The following is a 17,325-nucleotide window of genomic DNA, read 5'->3' on the forward strand; positions in this document are numbered from 1 at the left end:
GTAGGAGAATTGAGGGAAGGTGGGGATGTGGTAGGGAATATGGGATTAATATAAATGGGTGGTTGATGGTCGGCACAGACTCGGTGGGCCGAAGGGCCTGTTTCAGTGCTGTATCTCTCTATGACTCTATGACCATATAGATAACATTCATAAACACTCCTTTTTTTTTTACCTCATTAATGACGTCAAAACATTCCTCTAGATTTGGCAAACATGACCTACCCTTCACAAATCCATGCTGACTCTGTTTGATCAGCTCATACTTGTCCAAGAGCTCAGTCACTCTGGGCTGGATTTTACATTCGGCAGACATGAACAACGGCGGTCCGCCCATGCGGCGGCACATTTAAATGGCCGGGATGGACCTCACCGTCCAACCCACCTGGCCGATGACGTGGAGGGGGCGGGCGGTCTGTCCCTGTCCATGGCATCAGGCGCCACTGCACATCTGCCGACACCATTTTTAAAGGGCTTCGAGCCCTTCGTTGCAATTGAAGTTCTTAAAGGAATACTTATTTTTTGAAAAATACATAAATGATCCTCTCCCCCACCCCACCGTAAGCATAGAAGTAATTACCTGCCCTCTTCCCCCCCACCCCCCAAAACACTTATCTTTTGCTGCTGACCTTCCCCCGCAATGTTTATCAACTTTAAACTTTACCCCTTCCCACCACCCACTAGACCAATGAAATTCATCTGACCCCACTGCCACCCCCTCCTGCACTGAAAACTTACCTGCTCCCCCCTCCCCACCAGTGTTCCACCTTGGGTATCCGAAGGTGCGGGAGTGCTAGCCACCAGCACCAATATTGCCCCAGAATAGACGGCGGAAGTGGATAAGTAATTAATTCATTTAAATAAATTTACGTGTGTAAATTTTGGTCCCGTCGCCGAGTGGCGGGGGGGCCGCCATGAGCCCATGACGGGCTTCTGCCGGAGGCATTTTTTGGCCCCAGCCACAACCCCCGACGTCGGGGGGGACTGTAAAATCCAGCTCTCTGTCTCTGATGATAGATTCCCGTAACTTTCCCACAATTTATGTTAAGCTGACTGGTCTGTAGCTGTCTGGCTTATCCCTGCCACCCTTCTTAAATAATGCAGTGACATTTGCAATTTCCGATTCCCAGGCCATGATTACTGAATCTACAGATCTTTGGAAAGTTATGACTAATGCATCAATAATTTACTCATTTATTCTAATACCCAAGAGTTACTCTCACTAAACCTCTCTTCCTCTCTACCTCTCTTTCTTCCTTTCAGATGCTCCTGAAAACCTACCTCTTTGACCAAGCTTTTGGTCATTTGCCCTAATATCTCCTTATGTGGCTTGGTGTGAAGTTTTTCTTTGTAACACTCCTATGAAGCGTGTTAGGGTGTTTTATTACGATAAAGGTGCTATACAAATACAAGTTGTTGTTAGATAGAAGCCATCAGTTGCTTGAGATTTGTTTATCTTAACTCCCATTATTTTCTCAATTACCAGTGCCTTACTTGCATTAAACCAATAAGTTGCTCCCTTTGACTTATTTTTAGGTTCCTTTGTACCACTGGTATTTTGTCCTCTTCTTCCACTATAAAAATAGATACACAGTACACATTTAACAAATCTGCCATTTCCTTACTGTTTATTATAGTGCCACCTGTCTTTAATGGGCCCGTATTGCCCTTTACCACTCTCTTTAAATATATTTATTTTAAAAATGTGCTGTTATATTATCTTGAATAATGAGTTCTTAGTGTTTGCTTACAACTGATGTTAGACTAACTGGTCTACAGTTATCTTGTTTATCCTTCTCCCATTTCGTGTTCAAAGGTGCGACATTGGCTATTTCGTAGTCTAAAGATGTAATTTGCATATTTAAGAAGGATTGAAAAATTGTGGCCAGAGCCTCTGGTATCTACACTTTGATTTGTTTCCACTGCCTTGGATATCTGCCTAACGACATCCACCTTGAGTTTTGCTAGTTTTTCCAGAATCATTTCATTTTGAAAAGTTATCTTCAACAATTATTCCATATCCTCCGAGTACACCCAAATGATTTGTAAAAAAAAGTGCAGATATTCTATTTGTGGGAGACTACTGTATACATTTGTGTAAAAAGATTAACTACTTCAAAAGTAATTCTTTGGCTGTGAAGCCTGAGGATGTGGGAGTTGGTATATACATATCTGTTCATTTTTTCATTACTTATTGGGGGGGTAAAATTGTCCAAATTTTGTTGTTTGCACTTTAGCAGGTTTTTTTTGCTGTATGAAGATAAAATCAATTAATTTTGTTACTTGTACAGTTTATTTTCACTTTGACAGCTGCTGATTTGAGATAAAACGTATATGTAATTTTTTAACTATCCCTATCTAATTCAAATGTATATTACCATCTGCTAATTTTTTTTTTCTCCTCAACACCAATGGCTAATACAGCTGAGTAATTCATAACAACAATTTTGAACAGACATTTAATATCTTTTTTTTCCGCTTTGGTATGCCTTAACTTTAAACTCTGGAGTATATTCCTGACTCGTCGTTTTCTGTCTGCTAACAGAACTCCGAGTGGAGGTAGAACAGCACACTCGCACGGGAACTAAAGATAGCGGATCTTCCTCTGAATATTCCAGTTCACCATCAAGTCCAGTAGGAATTCAGGGAAGGGAGGAGAGTTCAGATAGTGCAGATGAAAATGACAGACGTAAGTTTCTCAAACTTGATCAGGGTAAAGAATATCAGCATCTTAAAATGACAGACATAGGTTTCTAGAACTTGATGAGGGTACTGAATATCAGCAGAGATGATTGCTTTAGTTAGTTTTACTACTGACATCTTACGGATATTATTTTGTTCTGCACTCAATTTCATTATTTCTGTTGTCCTGTGTATAGATTATGAATTTGCCATTTATATGTTGATGATTAAATAGTCAACTTCTTGGAAATCTTCTAATCTTTAATTTGTTGTTAATATCAAAGACATTATTGTATTTTAACAAGGACAGGCTGCTTCTTTCTGATTGCTGTCTTTATTCTTGGATGGATGTTTCTCAATTCAGGATAACTCTGTGTGTTAGACTTTAAGGTATCCATGAGATCTTTTTTTAAAAATTGAACATGGAAATGGAAATAAAATCTTGAAGGCACAACCAAAAGATCGATGAATCCTGAATAGGAAATTTGCATTGTAGACTTTTGTTTTATTCATTCTTGGGATGTGAGCATTGCTGGCAAGGCCAGCATTTATTGCCCATCCCTAATTGCCCTTGAGAAGATGGTGGTGAACCACCTTCTTGAACTGCTGCTGTCCATGCGGTTTAGGGTCACCCATGATGCTTTTCTCTCAGTAGTGGTTTGATACAACTGAGTGGCTTGCTATGCCATTTCAGAGGTGTCATGGAACTACTGTTTTTTCTCCTCTGTTTAAAAACAGTGTGCCTTTAAAAACTTAGGCAACAGCAGGAGAGAGAGGAGGTCACAAGGTGTATTGTAACTTTTGAGTATGTAAAGACTGGCCAGAACCAGTCTGATCTGGATCCAGCAAAAGTGTGCTCACTGAAGGAAGGTTCTCTGAATATAAAACAGAAAGTGCTGGAAATACTCAGGATCCCACAATCCTAGCAGAAAATATACATTTATCTTCAGGCTCTGTATTGCGTAAGGAGAGAAAACCCCCCAGTAAAGAACATTTGTATTGTTAAGGGTAGCAAATTCTTTTTTTTTAACCTCCAAACTCTAAGAGGTCTTTGCCTCAGAAGTGACTCTGTTATCGGTTTGTGTTTGATGGAATTCTCAGTAAAGTTTCTGCTGAAAGACTACCAATTTTTAAAATCCAAATAGACCTGTTGCTATACTCTTTGTTGAAAGAACTGTGTGACGCCTGCTGCAACCGAAGTGCCCTACCCATTATAGATTGTCAAATTCGCCTGGAGACTTCGAGTGGCATCTGACTGTTCAGCTCTGGGACACCTCACCAAACCAAGAACATAACCCACAAAGACTTACAACCCAGTTATTTATTTATTCTTAAGAAACAGCTAATTTTAAAACACCATTATTAAAAACTGGTTAACAGTTGGTTTTTGAGTGTGTGTGTGTGTGTGTGTGTGTGTGTGTGTGTGTGTGTGTGTACGCGCGCGCTTTAGGGTTAAGAGAAATAGAAGTTGTAAAGTCTTTTAGACATAGGTTTATCAGTAGTGTTTAAGATGTCGTTTATTAATAAATAGTTAATTTGTTGTTGTTTAAAGATACCTGGTTTGGTCTGTTTTATTCTGGGGGGGGTTAATAAAGTGTTTATTTTGGCTAATTTCCAGTAGATGGGAAAGCTTTAATAATATGCTATGACCTGTGGAGTAATGGGACTAAATTGACAGTGCATTACTCCCGCCTTGGTCGTAACAGAGGACAGTTAACAGTCAACCACATTGCTGTGGATCTGGAGTCACCTGTAGGCCAGATCGGGTAAGGATGGCAGATTTCCTCCCCGGAAGGACATTAGTGAACCAGATGGATTTTTTTACAACAGTTTGATAGTTTCATGATCATTATTAATAAGACTAGCATTTTATTAGTTAATTGAATTTAAATTCCCCAGCTGCCATGGTGGGATTTGGACTCGTGTCTCTGGAGCATTAATCTGGACCTCTGGATTACTAGTCCAATAGCATTATTACTATGCTATCGTTCCCCCTAATTGGTTATAAACATGCTTGTGGTAACTGATCTCAACCAGGCAAGCAGCAGAAGTGCTGTTGTTAACATCAGTCCTTTAGGCTAGGGAGGAGGAAATCTGTGAAGCCTCCGACTAATAATTGCTACACTTGTGGACATCAAGTGATATGAGATGGAATTTCACAGTTACGAAGCTTCCCAGGGTTCCCCGCCCCCCCGCCCACCCACATCCCCGCAGCAGGAATCAATGACTTCAGGAGAAATGGAGAAAATTGGAAACAAATTTTCAAATATAAAAAAAGGCACTTTCAACAATTTTCTACATAATTATTTGATCTAAATTGCTAACGTAGAGGTCTGTGTCAAATACCATAAATGTAAATGTTATAACATAATGGTTTTCATACTTTTAAGCTTTTTTGACTGGTTAAACCAAATCGCTAGAAAAATGTTACTTTAATTTGCAAAGGTACTGGATTTTTTTCTCCTTTGGTAGTCCGAATAATCATTTGAAGACTCAGATACTTTATAGTTGGTGTAAACCATGATGTCAAAAGAGCAGTTTGTAGATGAAATCATAAAACTAGCAAAACCTAAATAACAAAAGCAACAGTCCCCACTCAGAAATTTAATCTTACCTTAATCTGTGCCAATCTGTTCTTCCATTGTGAAGTATATAATAAAGCACGGAAAAAACTTTTATAAACTCTTTACAAATATCTGTATTTCTAGCTCCACAATGTTTCAATAGAAAAATACATGACCTGATTATAGTATTGCACCATACAGAAAGTTTGTGTTCTTCTCTGAGTTAGATCAGCTAAGGTGAGAGTGGGGCTCGACACTTGGCTTCAATGCCCCTCAGCTAGAGGGGAAAGATCAACCAGAGTCTTGATTACTTGCCAGTGAACCCTGGTGAAAAGTTTCTGTATGTGAATTCAGGAAAGGACATGATGGGATATTAATATCTGGACTTACAGATGAGGAGTGGTTAATTGGTGAGGTACCAGAGTGTTGCCGGTATTGTGGAATGAACCCAAATATGACCCACCAGCTTCAGGAAAGAGGTAGCATTTTTTTTAAAACACTCTATTACATTTTATCAATATATTTTTGTAAATCTGAAGAACATCAGTGCTGGAGAATTGATTACATTCGGTATCCAGGGACACTGAGCAATCAAATGTGCCAGATATGAGATGGGCCAGATGCAGAGGAACGAGCCTTTCAGTTTGCAAGGGTATATGAGAACAAGAAAGTTATTTTTAATAGGTGACTTTGTTCATCTCAGTATAAATTGGGAAAGCTCAAACGATTTAGAACCAGAGTTGATAGTTGACTGCTTTGTGACCTGGTGTGTTTTTTTTTTACTTGTTCTGGGAATGTGGGTGACTCTGGAAAAACCTGCATTTATTGCCCTTTCCTAGATAACCTCCGAATCTGGTGGTGGCATGTTTCTTTGAAGTGCTGCAGTCCTTTTGTTGTTGATGTTCCAACAGTGGGCATAAGTAGGAAATACTCAGTTTGACCGAGCAACTATGAAAGAATGGCAGTTAGTGTCTAATTTAGGTTGGTGCATGACTTGGAAGGGAACTTAGGATTCCCAAGATATTTCTCATTAATCCTTTATGGTAGACATTGCAGGGCAGGGAGGAGACGTCATAGTATGTTTGGTGAATTTTTGCTGTGCGCCCTAAGATAGTCCATCCTGCAGCCACCATGTGCCACTGGTGGTGAATGGGGTCAATATTTAATCCATGGTGGTAGTGCCAATTAAACAAACTGATCTTTCTTAGATGCTGTTGAGCTTCTTGAATATAACAGCTTCACCAATCCAGGGAAGTGTTGAGTGTTCCATTTTCGCTTGACTTAAGCCTTGTAAATATTGGAGAGGCTTTGAGAGGTCAGAGTTGAGCTAGTCATTGCTGTACCCAGTCTCTGTCCTACTATGGTAGCCACATTGTTAATAGAGCTAATCCAGTTAAATTCTAGTCGGTGGTGATCACAAAATGTTGATAGTGGGGGACTTGATGTTGATGATGTATTTGATGGTGAGGCTATTGAATGTCAGGGGAAGGTGATTGAGTCTAATCTTGTTGGAGATGGTCATTACCTGGCATTAATCTGGCACAAATGTTACCTGCTTCTTGTCAACCAAAACCTGGATTTTTTTAAATACCTGTTTGAGGCTGGCATGGGCTGTTTCTTTAAGAGAGAAGTTGTGAATGGTTCTGAACACTCTAGTGACTAGTGAATGTCCCTACTCCTAAGCATTTGATGGAGTGGAGGGCATCATTGAAGCAGCAGAAGATGGTTGTGCCAAGGACACCACCCTGAGGAACTCCTGCAGTGAAGTCCACAACCTTGGTGTCATATTTGACACGAGATGAGCTTCCAACCACATATCCATGGCATCACCAAGACCGCCTATTTCCATCTCTGTAATGTCACGTGACTCCACCCCTGCTTTAGCTCATCTGCTGCTGAAACACTCATCCATACCTTTGTTACCTCTAGACTTGACTATTCCAATACCCACCTGGCTGATCTTTCATGTTCTACCTTCCGTAAATCTGAGGTCATCCAAAACTCTGCTGCCCACATCCTAACCTGCACCAAGTTCCATTCACCCATCACCCCTATGGTCACTGACCTACGTTGCCTTCCAGGGCAAAAAGTGTTTAACTAATTTGATTGAGTTTTTCGATGAGGTCACAGAAAGGGTTGATGAGGGTAATGTGGTTGATGTGGTGTACATGGACTTCGAAAAGGCATTTGATGAAGTGCCACATAATTGGCTTGCCAGCAAAGTTGAAGCCCATGGAATAAAAGGGACAGTAGTGGCATGGATATGAAGTTGGCTGAGTGACAGGAAAAAAAGAGTAGTGGTGAGCGGTTATTTTTCAGACTGGCAGTAGGTATATATTGGGGTTCTGCAAGCGTCGGTATTGGGCTACTGCTTTTCTTGATCTATATTAATGACCTAGACTTGGGTGTGCAGGACACAATTTCAAAATTTGGGGATGACACAAAACTTGGAAGTACTGTGAACTGTGAGGAGGATAATAATAAATTGTAAGAGGACATAGACAGGCTGGTGGATTGGACAGACACGTGGCAGCTGAATCTCAATGCAGAGAAGTGTGAAGTGTTAAATTTTGGTATGAAGAATGAGGAGAGTAAATATTAAATAAAGGATACAATTCTAAAGGGGGTGCAAGAACACAGGGATCTGGGGGTATAGCTGATGGCAACGGTGGAGTGATTAAAATCAGAGGTGCTCAAGAAGCCAGAATTGGAGGAGTACAGATACCTTAGAGAGAAGAGGTTGAAATTGGCAGGGCAGGTTGAGAAAGCAGTTAATAAGGCATACAGGATTCTGGGCTTTATAAATAGAGGCATAGAGTACAAGAGCAAAGAAGTTGTGAACCTTTATAAAACACTGGTTCAGTCTCAACTGGAGTACCGTGTCCAATTCTGGGCACCACACTTTAAGAAGGTTGTGAAGGCTTTAGAGAAGGTGCAGAAAAGGTTTCCAAGAATGGTTCCAGAGATGAGGGACTTCAGTTAAGTGGTAGATTGTCAGAAGACAGGGGTTGTTCTCCTTAGAGAAGAGAAGGTTGAGAAGAGATTTGATAGAGGTGTTCAAAATCATGAGGGCTTTGTACAGCGTAGATAGGGAGAAATTCTTCCCATTGGTGGAAGAACCAAGAACCAGTGGACATTGATTTAAGGTGATTGGCAAAAGAACCAGCGGCGACGTGAGGGTAAACCTTTTTATGCAGCGAGTGGTTAGGATCCAGAATGCCTGAGGATATTATGCAGGCTGATTCAATCATGGCTTTCAAAAGGGAATTAGATAATTATCTAAAGAGAAAATATTTGCAGGGCTACAGGGAAAAGGTGGGTGAGTGGGACTAGCTGAATTGCTCTTGCAGAGAGTCAGCATGAACATGATGAGCCGAATGGCCTCCTTCTGTGCTGTAACCATTCTGTGATTCTAAGCAACACCTCATTTTTTCTTGATTCTCATCCTTGTTTTCAAATCCCTCCATGATCGCTACCCTCCCTAACTCTGCAACCTCCTCTCGCTAAGGTATTTGTACACCTCCAATTCTGGCCTCTTAGCACCTCCGATTTTAATCACTCCACCGTTGGCAGCCGTGCCATCAGCTGCCAAGTCCCTAAGCTCTGGAATTCCCTCCCTAAACCTCTCCGCCTCTCTTTCCTACTTCAAAACGCTTCTTGAAACCTACCTTTGATCAAGCTTTTGGTCATCTACCCCAATATCGCCTTCTGTGGCTCAGTGTCAAACTTTGTTTGATAATGCTCATGAGAAATGTCTTGTGATGTTTGTTTAACTACATGAAAGGGGCTATATAAATACAAGTTGTTGTTGTTGTTGGTGTCGTTATCCTGTGGCTGCAGTAATTGCTCTCCAACAACCTTGACCATCTTCCTTTGATTCCAGCCACTGGAGTGGTTTTCCATTGAACTCCATTGACCTTGGCATTGCTAATGCTCCTTGATACCCGTTCTCCATCAACTGCTACTTTAAGGTCAAGGGTAGTTACTTTCATCTCTCCTCTGGAGTTCAGCTCTTGAATCCATCCCTGGATAAAGGCCATGATAATGTCATGAGCCACATAGTTCTGGCAGAATCCAAATTAAATGTTGGCCAGCAGGTTGTTGTTGAGAAAGTGTCACATTGGCTCTTCCATCATGTTGTCCATCATGTTGTTAATGATGGGGAGGAGGCTGATAGAGTGGTAATTGGCTAGATTAAATTTATCTGTCTTTTTTATAAATAAGGCTTCTCCGGGCAATTTTCAACAGTATCAGCTGACGTCTATGTCATAGCTGCAGTGGAATAGGTTGGTTATGGTGGTGGCTAGTTCTGGTGTGCAGGTCATTATCACTACAGCTTGGACGCAGTCAGGACCGATGCCCTTTATTGTGTCCATTGCATTTCGCAATGTCACGTGAAGTGAACTAAATTGGCTGATTACTGGCATCTGTGATGCTGAGAATCTTAAGAGGAGGCTGAGTGGGATTGTCTGCTTTGATACTTCGGCTGAGGATGCTTGCAAGCATTTCAGATTCATTTCTTGCACTTGTGCTGGGCTCTGCTATTGTTAAGGATGTGATGTCCATGGAGCTGCCTCCTTCTGTTAGTTGCATGGTGTCCACCACCATTCTCAACTGGATGTGGTAAGGCTAAAGAGCTTTGCTGTGATCCATTGGTTATGAGATTGCTTATCTTTGGTTATAGCTTGCTGTATTTGGTGTTTGGCATGCAGGCCCTGTTTTGCAACTTCACTAAGTTGGTGCCTCATGCTAAAGAGTCTGCTGCTCCTGGCATACCCTTTTCCATTCCCTATTATCAAGGAAGTCTCAAGAAGTAGAGCACATCTATACCTGGTGGTTCTAGATGACCCATAAAATAGAAGTCCTGAGATCGTTGAATGGGGTATTGGCCACATTGAAGTCAAGGGAAAGGAAAATCGAGCAGGATGTACAATGGGCTAACAATCAGCTGCCACCTGTTTTCTGCCACTGCCAGAAGTTAAAATCAACCTAGTAATATTGAGCATGTTGGGTAAATACATACTTAAAACTAGGAAACTCAAGCTAAACAATGAGTTATTGAACAAATCAAAATGAAAAAGAAGAAAATGACCACTACAAATGCTGCAGGGTAAAGGGGTATGGCAAAATCATGTTAAAAGGATAATTGGGAGCAAAAAGGGACCTAGAAAAAGCATGGTTACACACAGAACCCAATAGTTACAAGTTCTTTAAACATTTCAATGGTAAAAAGGCAATTAGAGAAGTGGCAAGAACCTAAAAAGAAAGAACTTGTGATTGGAATACCTTTCACAACCTCAGGACATCCCAAAGCCCTTTTGAAATGTTATAATGTAGGGAAATGTGACACCCAATTTAAGCACAGCAATGTCCCACAAACAACAATAAAATAAATGAGCTTATAATCTGTTATAGTAATGTTGGCCAGGACACCAGGAGAATTCTCCTACTATTCGTAGAATAGTGCCATAGAATCTTTGCGCCCAGTTGGGATGGCAGACTATGCCTTGGTTTAACATCTCATCTGAGAGGTCATACCTCCAATAGTTCAAAGCTTCTTTAGTGCTGCAACAAAGTGTTAGCTTAGATTTCATGCTCTAGTCTCTGAGTGTAATTGAACTCAACCTTCTGCCTCAGGGGCTACCAATATGCCAAGACTGACACTGTGTAAAGCTAAGGATGAAGTTGAAAGAGGCCTATGATATCTCAGTAGATGTTCAAAATATCTACCCAATGTAGAGCAGCAGACTGTTGAACTCTATAGCTAGAATTGTAGAATACAAATTGGAGGAATTCATGATCAATCTGTATAATGGACTGATAAGACCACAGATTGAGTACTGTATCCAGTTCTGGTTACTGACAAACAAGGGACAGAAAATAAAGGGCAACATACTCACAGTTTTTCAATTTGCACTTGCAGCAGGCCAAATAGCTTGGCATAAGTGAGGGAACACAAAAGCAATCCTTTTATCGACTTGAATATTAATTCATCCATCTTGAATATATAATATTAATCCAAACATCCACCACTTCAAAAGCTGTTTCCTATACATCATAATATAGAGGTGTTGAGTATTTTAATAATTTTGTGTTACAAATTATAGTTATGAAATGCTACATTAGCAATCTTTCATAAATTTTAATTGACAATAGTTTATACAGAATAAATAATTGCACCTTTTTTAATGTGTTCATTTTTATTTAAATGCTATTGCAGATGCGGAGACTGTATTGGACATTCAAATAAAGGACAAACCGGCAATGTTATCAACTCACCTAAGCAACCTAAACACTGGGTCGTGGAGACCCACAGCACAAGTTTCACCAGTGCAAAATGAAACTGGATTGGCCCATCCCAGCCATGTATCTTCAGCCATTTCCACTGTACAGTTCATGCCAGTGATCTCTTCAAACATCGCCCCCAGTCGAATGTTGAACTCAGTACGAAAATCAGAAAGAGGCAGTTTTGATATCAAGCCGATTACTGGCATTTCTTCTCCAATCCATGCAAGTTCATCTGTTGATCTTGGAAGCAAACTTCATGAAGGCCCTGGCAGTAGCATCAAAGTAGAAAAAAAGTTTGGCTCTCTTGGAGCCATGGTTGTAGATGTAATGCCAACTCCTCCACTTCAGGCTTCCCAAATGCCTACTATTGTTTCGGAAAACAGTGGGATTCCATCTAAAGTTGTAAACTTTGGAATTAGAACTAAAGTTGGACCTCCTTCCTCCACAGACAATACACCCAAAACTACTCCATTATCAATACCGAGAGTGGACATTAGTTCTTCAACTACTGCAACATCTAATGCTGCATATAATCTTTCTCATCCACCAATGAAACTTCTTGTCTCCTCCTCCATTCCTACAGAACCTATGCTGGTGGGGCAGTCTGCCTATAATAGTGTTGTACAAGTAAAAAGTGTCTCACCTGCTGTAATAAGCTCAAGGACGGTTCCTTATTCAGCCAACACCAAAGTTGCCTTTTCAACGATTCAGTGTTCACCTGTAACTTCCATCTCTGGCACTTTCTGTACGAATAACAACAATGCACCTGCCAATAGTCACTCTTCTGTGTCCTTCACAAACATTGTGAGTGTGCCAAATTGCCCTATCCCTAGTTCCAGCCCGACTCTCTCTTCTGTGGCTGAAAACAGTTATATTAACAGCAATAATGGTAGTGGTGGCTCAGGAATGAATATCCCGATGCAGCAGCAGCAGCAGCAAAGTGGGTGTAATGTGTGCAGTTCATGTGGCTGCAGTGGAAACTGTGGTTCAAATCCTGTGACGATTAACTATGCCAATTATTTCCAAAGCCCATTTTCAGGGCATTCAGTGTTAACTTTTCCAATTTTCCCATTCAGCCCTTTATGTAACAGTGGTTACATCAGCACCCAATATAATAATGGTACTGCCTTTCCCTATCCAGTTGTTCCACCCCCTGCTTACAATACTGGTTTGACTCCTGATTCCATCTTAAGTGGACAGTCGAGCTTTGTCATGCCTCCCATGCAGAATTTCCTGGGCAGTACAACTGCAGTATATCAGACACAAAACATGCTAGGAAGCACAAATGGATCAGGACATAAAAAGAATGGGCATATTTCATGCTACAACTGTGGGGCTAATGGGCATCGAGCTCAGGACTGCAAGCAGCCAGCTATGGATTCCAATCAGCAAGGTAATGTATGCCAGGATTTTTACAAGTACTGTCTATTGGTAAACTTTCTTCAGTTGTCAGAATTAATTCATTTAGAATTGATGCCATTTAAAATGAACATAGGGGTTTGTAGTTTTTTAAATGGAAAGACAGAAGAGATTGTGTCAGTTCACTTAATAGTTAAAAGCATGAGATCTTTGAAGCCCAGACCAGTGTCATCTTTCATTGCAGATCACAGGCAAACATGCAGTTAGCTGAATAAGTATATTTGATCAACTTTCAGCATGCAATGAAGTTAAGAAAAAGTGAAAGCTTGAAGATCTGTTAGTTAACTATAATTCTTTCTACTTTGTTAAGCCTCTACATACTGTGCAACTAGGAAACTAATTGATAGTTGTGAATGACCAGGCAGTACTTTCACATGGTTGCAAGGAGAGAATCTGAGATTCATTGCAAAGGAATGCTTAATAATGCAAAGCAGTTCCTTTCAGCACAGAGAGTTTGCAAAAGTACTTGACTATGGTCAGAATTGCTCTTTCAATGCAACATCTTCATGTCTGATGCTAGATAGTAAATATGCTTAAACTATATCTCAGAAATCTGCAAAATTCATAACCAGCAGCATTCTAGAAAATCTAGGAATGTAGGAACAGGAGTAGGCCATTCAGCCCCTCAAACCTGTTTGTGGAAGAGAATTTGAAACTTTTATCACCCTTTGCATGAAAAAGTGTTTCCTAATTTCACTCCTGAAAGTTTTGGCTCTAATTTTTTAACTATGCTCCCGAGTCCTAGATTCCCCAACTAGCAGAAATAGTTTCTCCCAATCTACCCCATCTCTTCCCCTTAATATCTTGAAAACTGATCAAATCATCCCTTAATCTTCTAAATACCAGGGAATACAACCCTAGTTTGTTTAATCTCTCCCCATAGCTTAACCCTTGGAGTACAGGGTACCATTTTAGTAAATCAACATGGCACTTCCTCCAGGGCCAATATATCCTTCCTAAGGTGTGGTGCCCAAAACTGCTCACAGTACTCTAGGGGTTGGATTTTGTTCTCCCCCAGGCATCCGGGTCCGTGGCAGGCATCCTGAAGATGCCTCCGGGAGAGGGCCGTCGCCCCAGGAGGGCCCAGCCCGATATTACCGACGGCGGCAAGGCCTTGTGGCAGCCCCCCCCCCCCTGCTGCTCGGCAACGGGACCCCCATTTGAATATCTAAATAGATTAACATGAATGAATAAATGATACTTACGCCATCACCTGATGTCCCGCTGCGATCTTCAGGCTACTGGCTGGGACTCCCATGCCTTTGGATCCCCGTCCGGGAAAATGAGGCGCCGCACTGGTGGAGAGGGGGGAGGAGGTAAGTTTATCAGCGCGGGAGGTGGGGGGGAATGGGGTCAAAGTAACATCATGGGTGTAGGGGAAGGTGGGAAGGGTTGGAGCTTAAAGTTTATGCAGTTTGGGGAGTGGGGGGAAGATCAGATGGACAAGATAAGAGTTTGGGGGTGGGTGAAGGAAAATAATTAATTGTTATTAGGGGGGGTGGGACAGGGGCAGAGGAAATGTCTTTACTTATCTTTCTTAACTTTATCTTTAAATATTTAAAATTCCCGGTGGGGCTGAAAGCCCTTTAAAAATGGCGTCACCGCCTGCACACAGGCAGCTGATGCCACTGCCAGGGACAGCCAGCCAGCCCTCTCCATGTGATCGGGGGGGGGGAGGGGAGTGGCCCACCCCAGCTAGTTAAATGAGCTGCTGCACGGAAGATTGTGGCAGCTTTGCGAAATGCGTCCTGCGCAGGCAGGCTGCCGTTTTTCTCGCCCGCCATCGCAGGCACAGAAGATTCAGCCCTGGGTGTGGTCTAACCAAGGCTTTGAATAGCTGAAACATGACTTCTATCGCCTTGTATTCTATTCCTTTATTGCATTTATATTTATTCATAGGAGTATTGCACAACTCTGAGAATTCCAAGCTGTTACCTTTACAGTGTCTTTCCTTTATGTGTCCCTGATTTCAGGGACAATTCAAGAATGTTCTCATCGGTTTCTTGCTTCAGGGATTAAAAGAAAATAAAGAAAGAACTTGCATTTATATAGTGCCTTTCACAAGCTCAGGATGTCCCAAAGCGCTTTACAACTACTGAAGTACTTTGAAGTGTCGTCACTATTGTAATGTAGACAATGCAGCAGCCAATTTGCATATATCAAAAGCTGCAATGAGATCATGACCAGATAGTCAGATTTTTGTTGGTGTTGATTGAAGGTTAAATATTGGCAAGGATACCAGGGTGAACTCCACTGCTCCTCTTTGTCACAAAATCTTTTTAATTCACCTGAGAGCAAACATGGGGCCTCAATGTAATATTTCATCCAAAGATGGTGTCTTTGACAGTGCAGTACTTCCACAGTACTGCACAGAAGTTTCAACCTACATTACGAATGTTCCAACTTCTGAAAAGTTACAGGGTTCCAGCAGCACTTGAGTTTTGAGGCTTATGATCCAAATTATTTTCCAGGACTTAACCAACCAGCTGAGTATTTAACATAATTTCACTATATTAACATACTAATGGTTAAAATTATGGACACAAGTGTTTCTTAATCTTGCAGAAGACTCTTGCTTCACAAGTTGGGATCCTCATCAAGAAACTGTATTCAGTTACTGGAGTACCTGCATGACAGTTGAAATATTAACAGCTTTAAATTTTAAGCACGGTGGCTGATGCTCCTGTTTTTGAGATAGAGAAACACCAAGCAAAGAATTGGACTAAACACTGTATTTCTTTGTGAAGGAGCATTGTAAATCTGGTTTCCACTAGTTCTAATGAGGTCGGTGCTGGACGGAATTCCCAGGATATACCAGGAATACCCCAGAGGCACCCCAAAGCTTGTAGCAGACAGAGTATGAGTGAAAGACTCGTGGGCTTGTCTGCTGTCTTCACAGATACTGACTGACTGACCTGCTATGTGTTTCCAGTTTTTTTCTGTTTTATTTTGCATCTCCAGCATTTATAGTATTTTAGTTTTTGTAAGCTTCTTTACACTGAGAAATCTCTGGTTGCAAACGGCCATACAAGGCTTTTCACCCAGCCACATTCCAGTTGCCAGGTGAGTGATTAAAGAAAATAAACTAATTACAAAATTACAAAAAGACCAAGTTTACTAGGAATGACAATTATTAAACACTAATTAGATAGTGAGAGTTGGGAACAATATATAATGATGCATTTTAGCTCTTAATGAACTATACCAGAATTGTTTAATTTATCTGCCTTTAATTGCCAACCTTTGTCTCTGTGCCGAGTGCAGTTTGACCAAATGAAATTAAAATGGTGGGACAGAAATAACGCGACAATTTCAAGAATTTTCTTAAAGTCCAGCCACAGATACTGAATTAGTCAGAGACGTTTTGGAAGTTAAATGATCAGGGCCACTAATGCACAAAAGGCCATGAACTTTGGGAGTCTTGCCTTAATTCCTGAGATTGGTAAAATGGATGCAATCCAATCACTTTATTACTCTAGATTACGAGAGCAGCTGAGGAATTACAGACCTCTCACAGTCTAGAGCCACATGCTCAACAGTTCAGTCCTTGAGCATCTTCACCACCCTCTCCTCCTCTAAGGCTCTTTTAATAACTCACTTCTTTGACCAAACTTTTAGTTACCCCTACTAATATCTTCTTTGGCTTAGCATCGATTTTTGTTTGATTATGCCTCTGTGAAGCTCCTTGGGATGTTTACATATGTTCAAGGCGCTACATAAATCAAGTTATAGTAGATGTTTTTGGTGGCCAGGTGCAAGTGTCGGAAGCCACTAAATATATGTGTAATCACCAAAATCACAAGGATGTGACAGATTAGATGCAACGGAACGTCGGAACAGGAGCAGGTCATTCAGAGCCTTGCCTATTCCACCATTCAGCTAGATCATGGTTGATTACTATCTTAATTCCATCCACCCAACTTGCATCGGTATTCCTTAATACCATGGCCTAACAAAATGTCATAATCTTAGTTTTGACATTTTCAATTGACCTAGCTTCAACAGCTTTTTGGGACAGAGAGTTCCAGACTTCCAGTACTCTTTTTGTGTGAAGAACTGCTTTCTGACATCATCCTGAGCAGCCTAGCTCCAGTTTTAAGATTATGCCCCTTATTCTGAACTCTTGCACTAGAGGACATAGTTTTCCTCCATTTACCCAATCAAATCCTTTGATCATCTTGAATAGCTCAATTAGTTCACCCCTTACTATTCTATATTCAAAGGAATACAAGCCTAGTCTATGCAGTCTGCCCTAAAAATTTAACTCTTTTATTCCTGGTATCATTCTGGTGAATCTGCACTGCACCCCCTCCAATGCCAGTGTATTGTTCTTGAATAGCAGTGCCCATACCTGAATGCAGTACTCCAGATAGGG

At 41.1% G+C, this 17,325-nt stretch overlaps 1 protein-coding gene across 1 annotated transcript in view; it reads left to right on the forward strand.

Annotated features, from left to right (window-relative positions):
* The window catches only part of zcchc14 (zinc finger, CCHC domain containing 14), a 195,899-nt gene that overhangs the window by 148,651 nt on the left and 29,923 nt on the right, over nt 1-17,325 (forward strand). Inside the window, exons 11-12 of the mRNA XM_068049302.1 lie at nt 2,543-2,686; nt 11,464-12,924. Of these exons, the coding sequence (XP_067905403.1) occupies nt 2,543-2,686; nt 11,464-12,924 (1,605 nt within the window). The remainder of the gene's footprint in view (nt 1-2,542; nt 2,687-11,463; nt 12,925-17,325) is intronic.

Source organism: Heterodontus francisci, chromosome 17 (assembly GCF_036365525.1).
Source record: "Heterodontus francisci isolate sHetFra1 chromosome 17, sHetFra1.hap1, whole genome shotgun sequence".
Lineage (NCBI taxonomy): Eukaryota > Metazoa > Chordata > Chondrichthyes > Heterodontiformes > Heterodontidae > Heterodontus > Heterodontus francisci.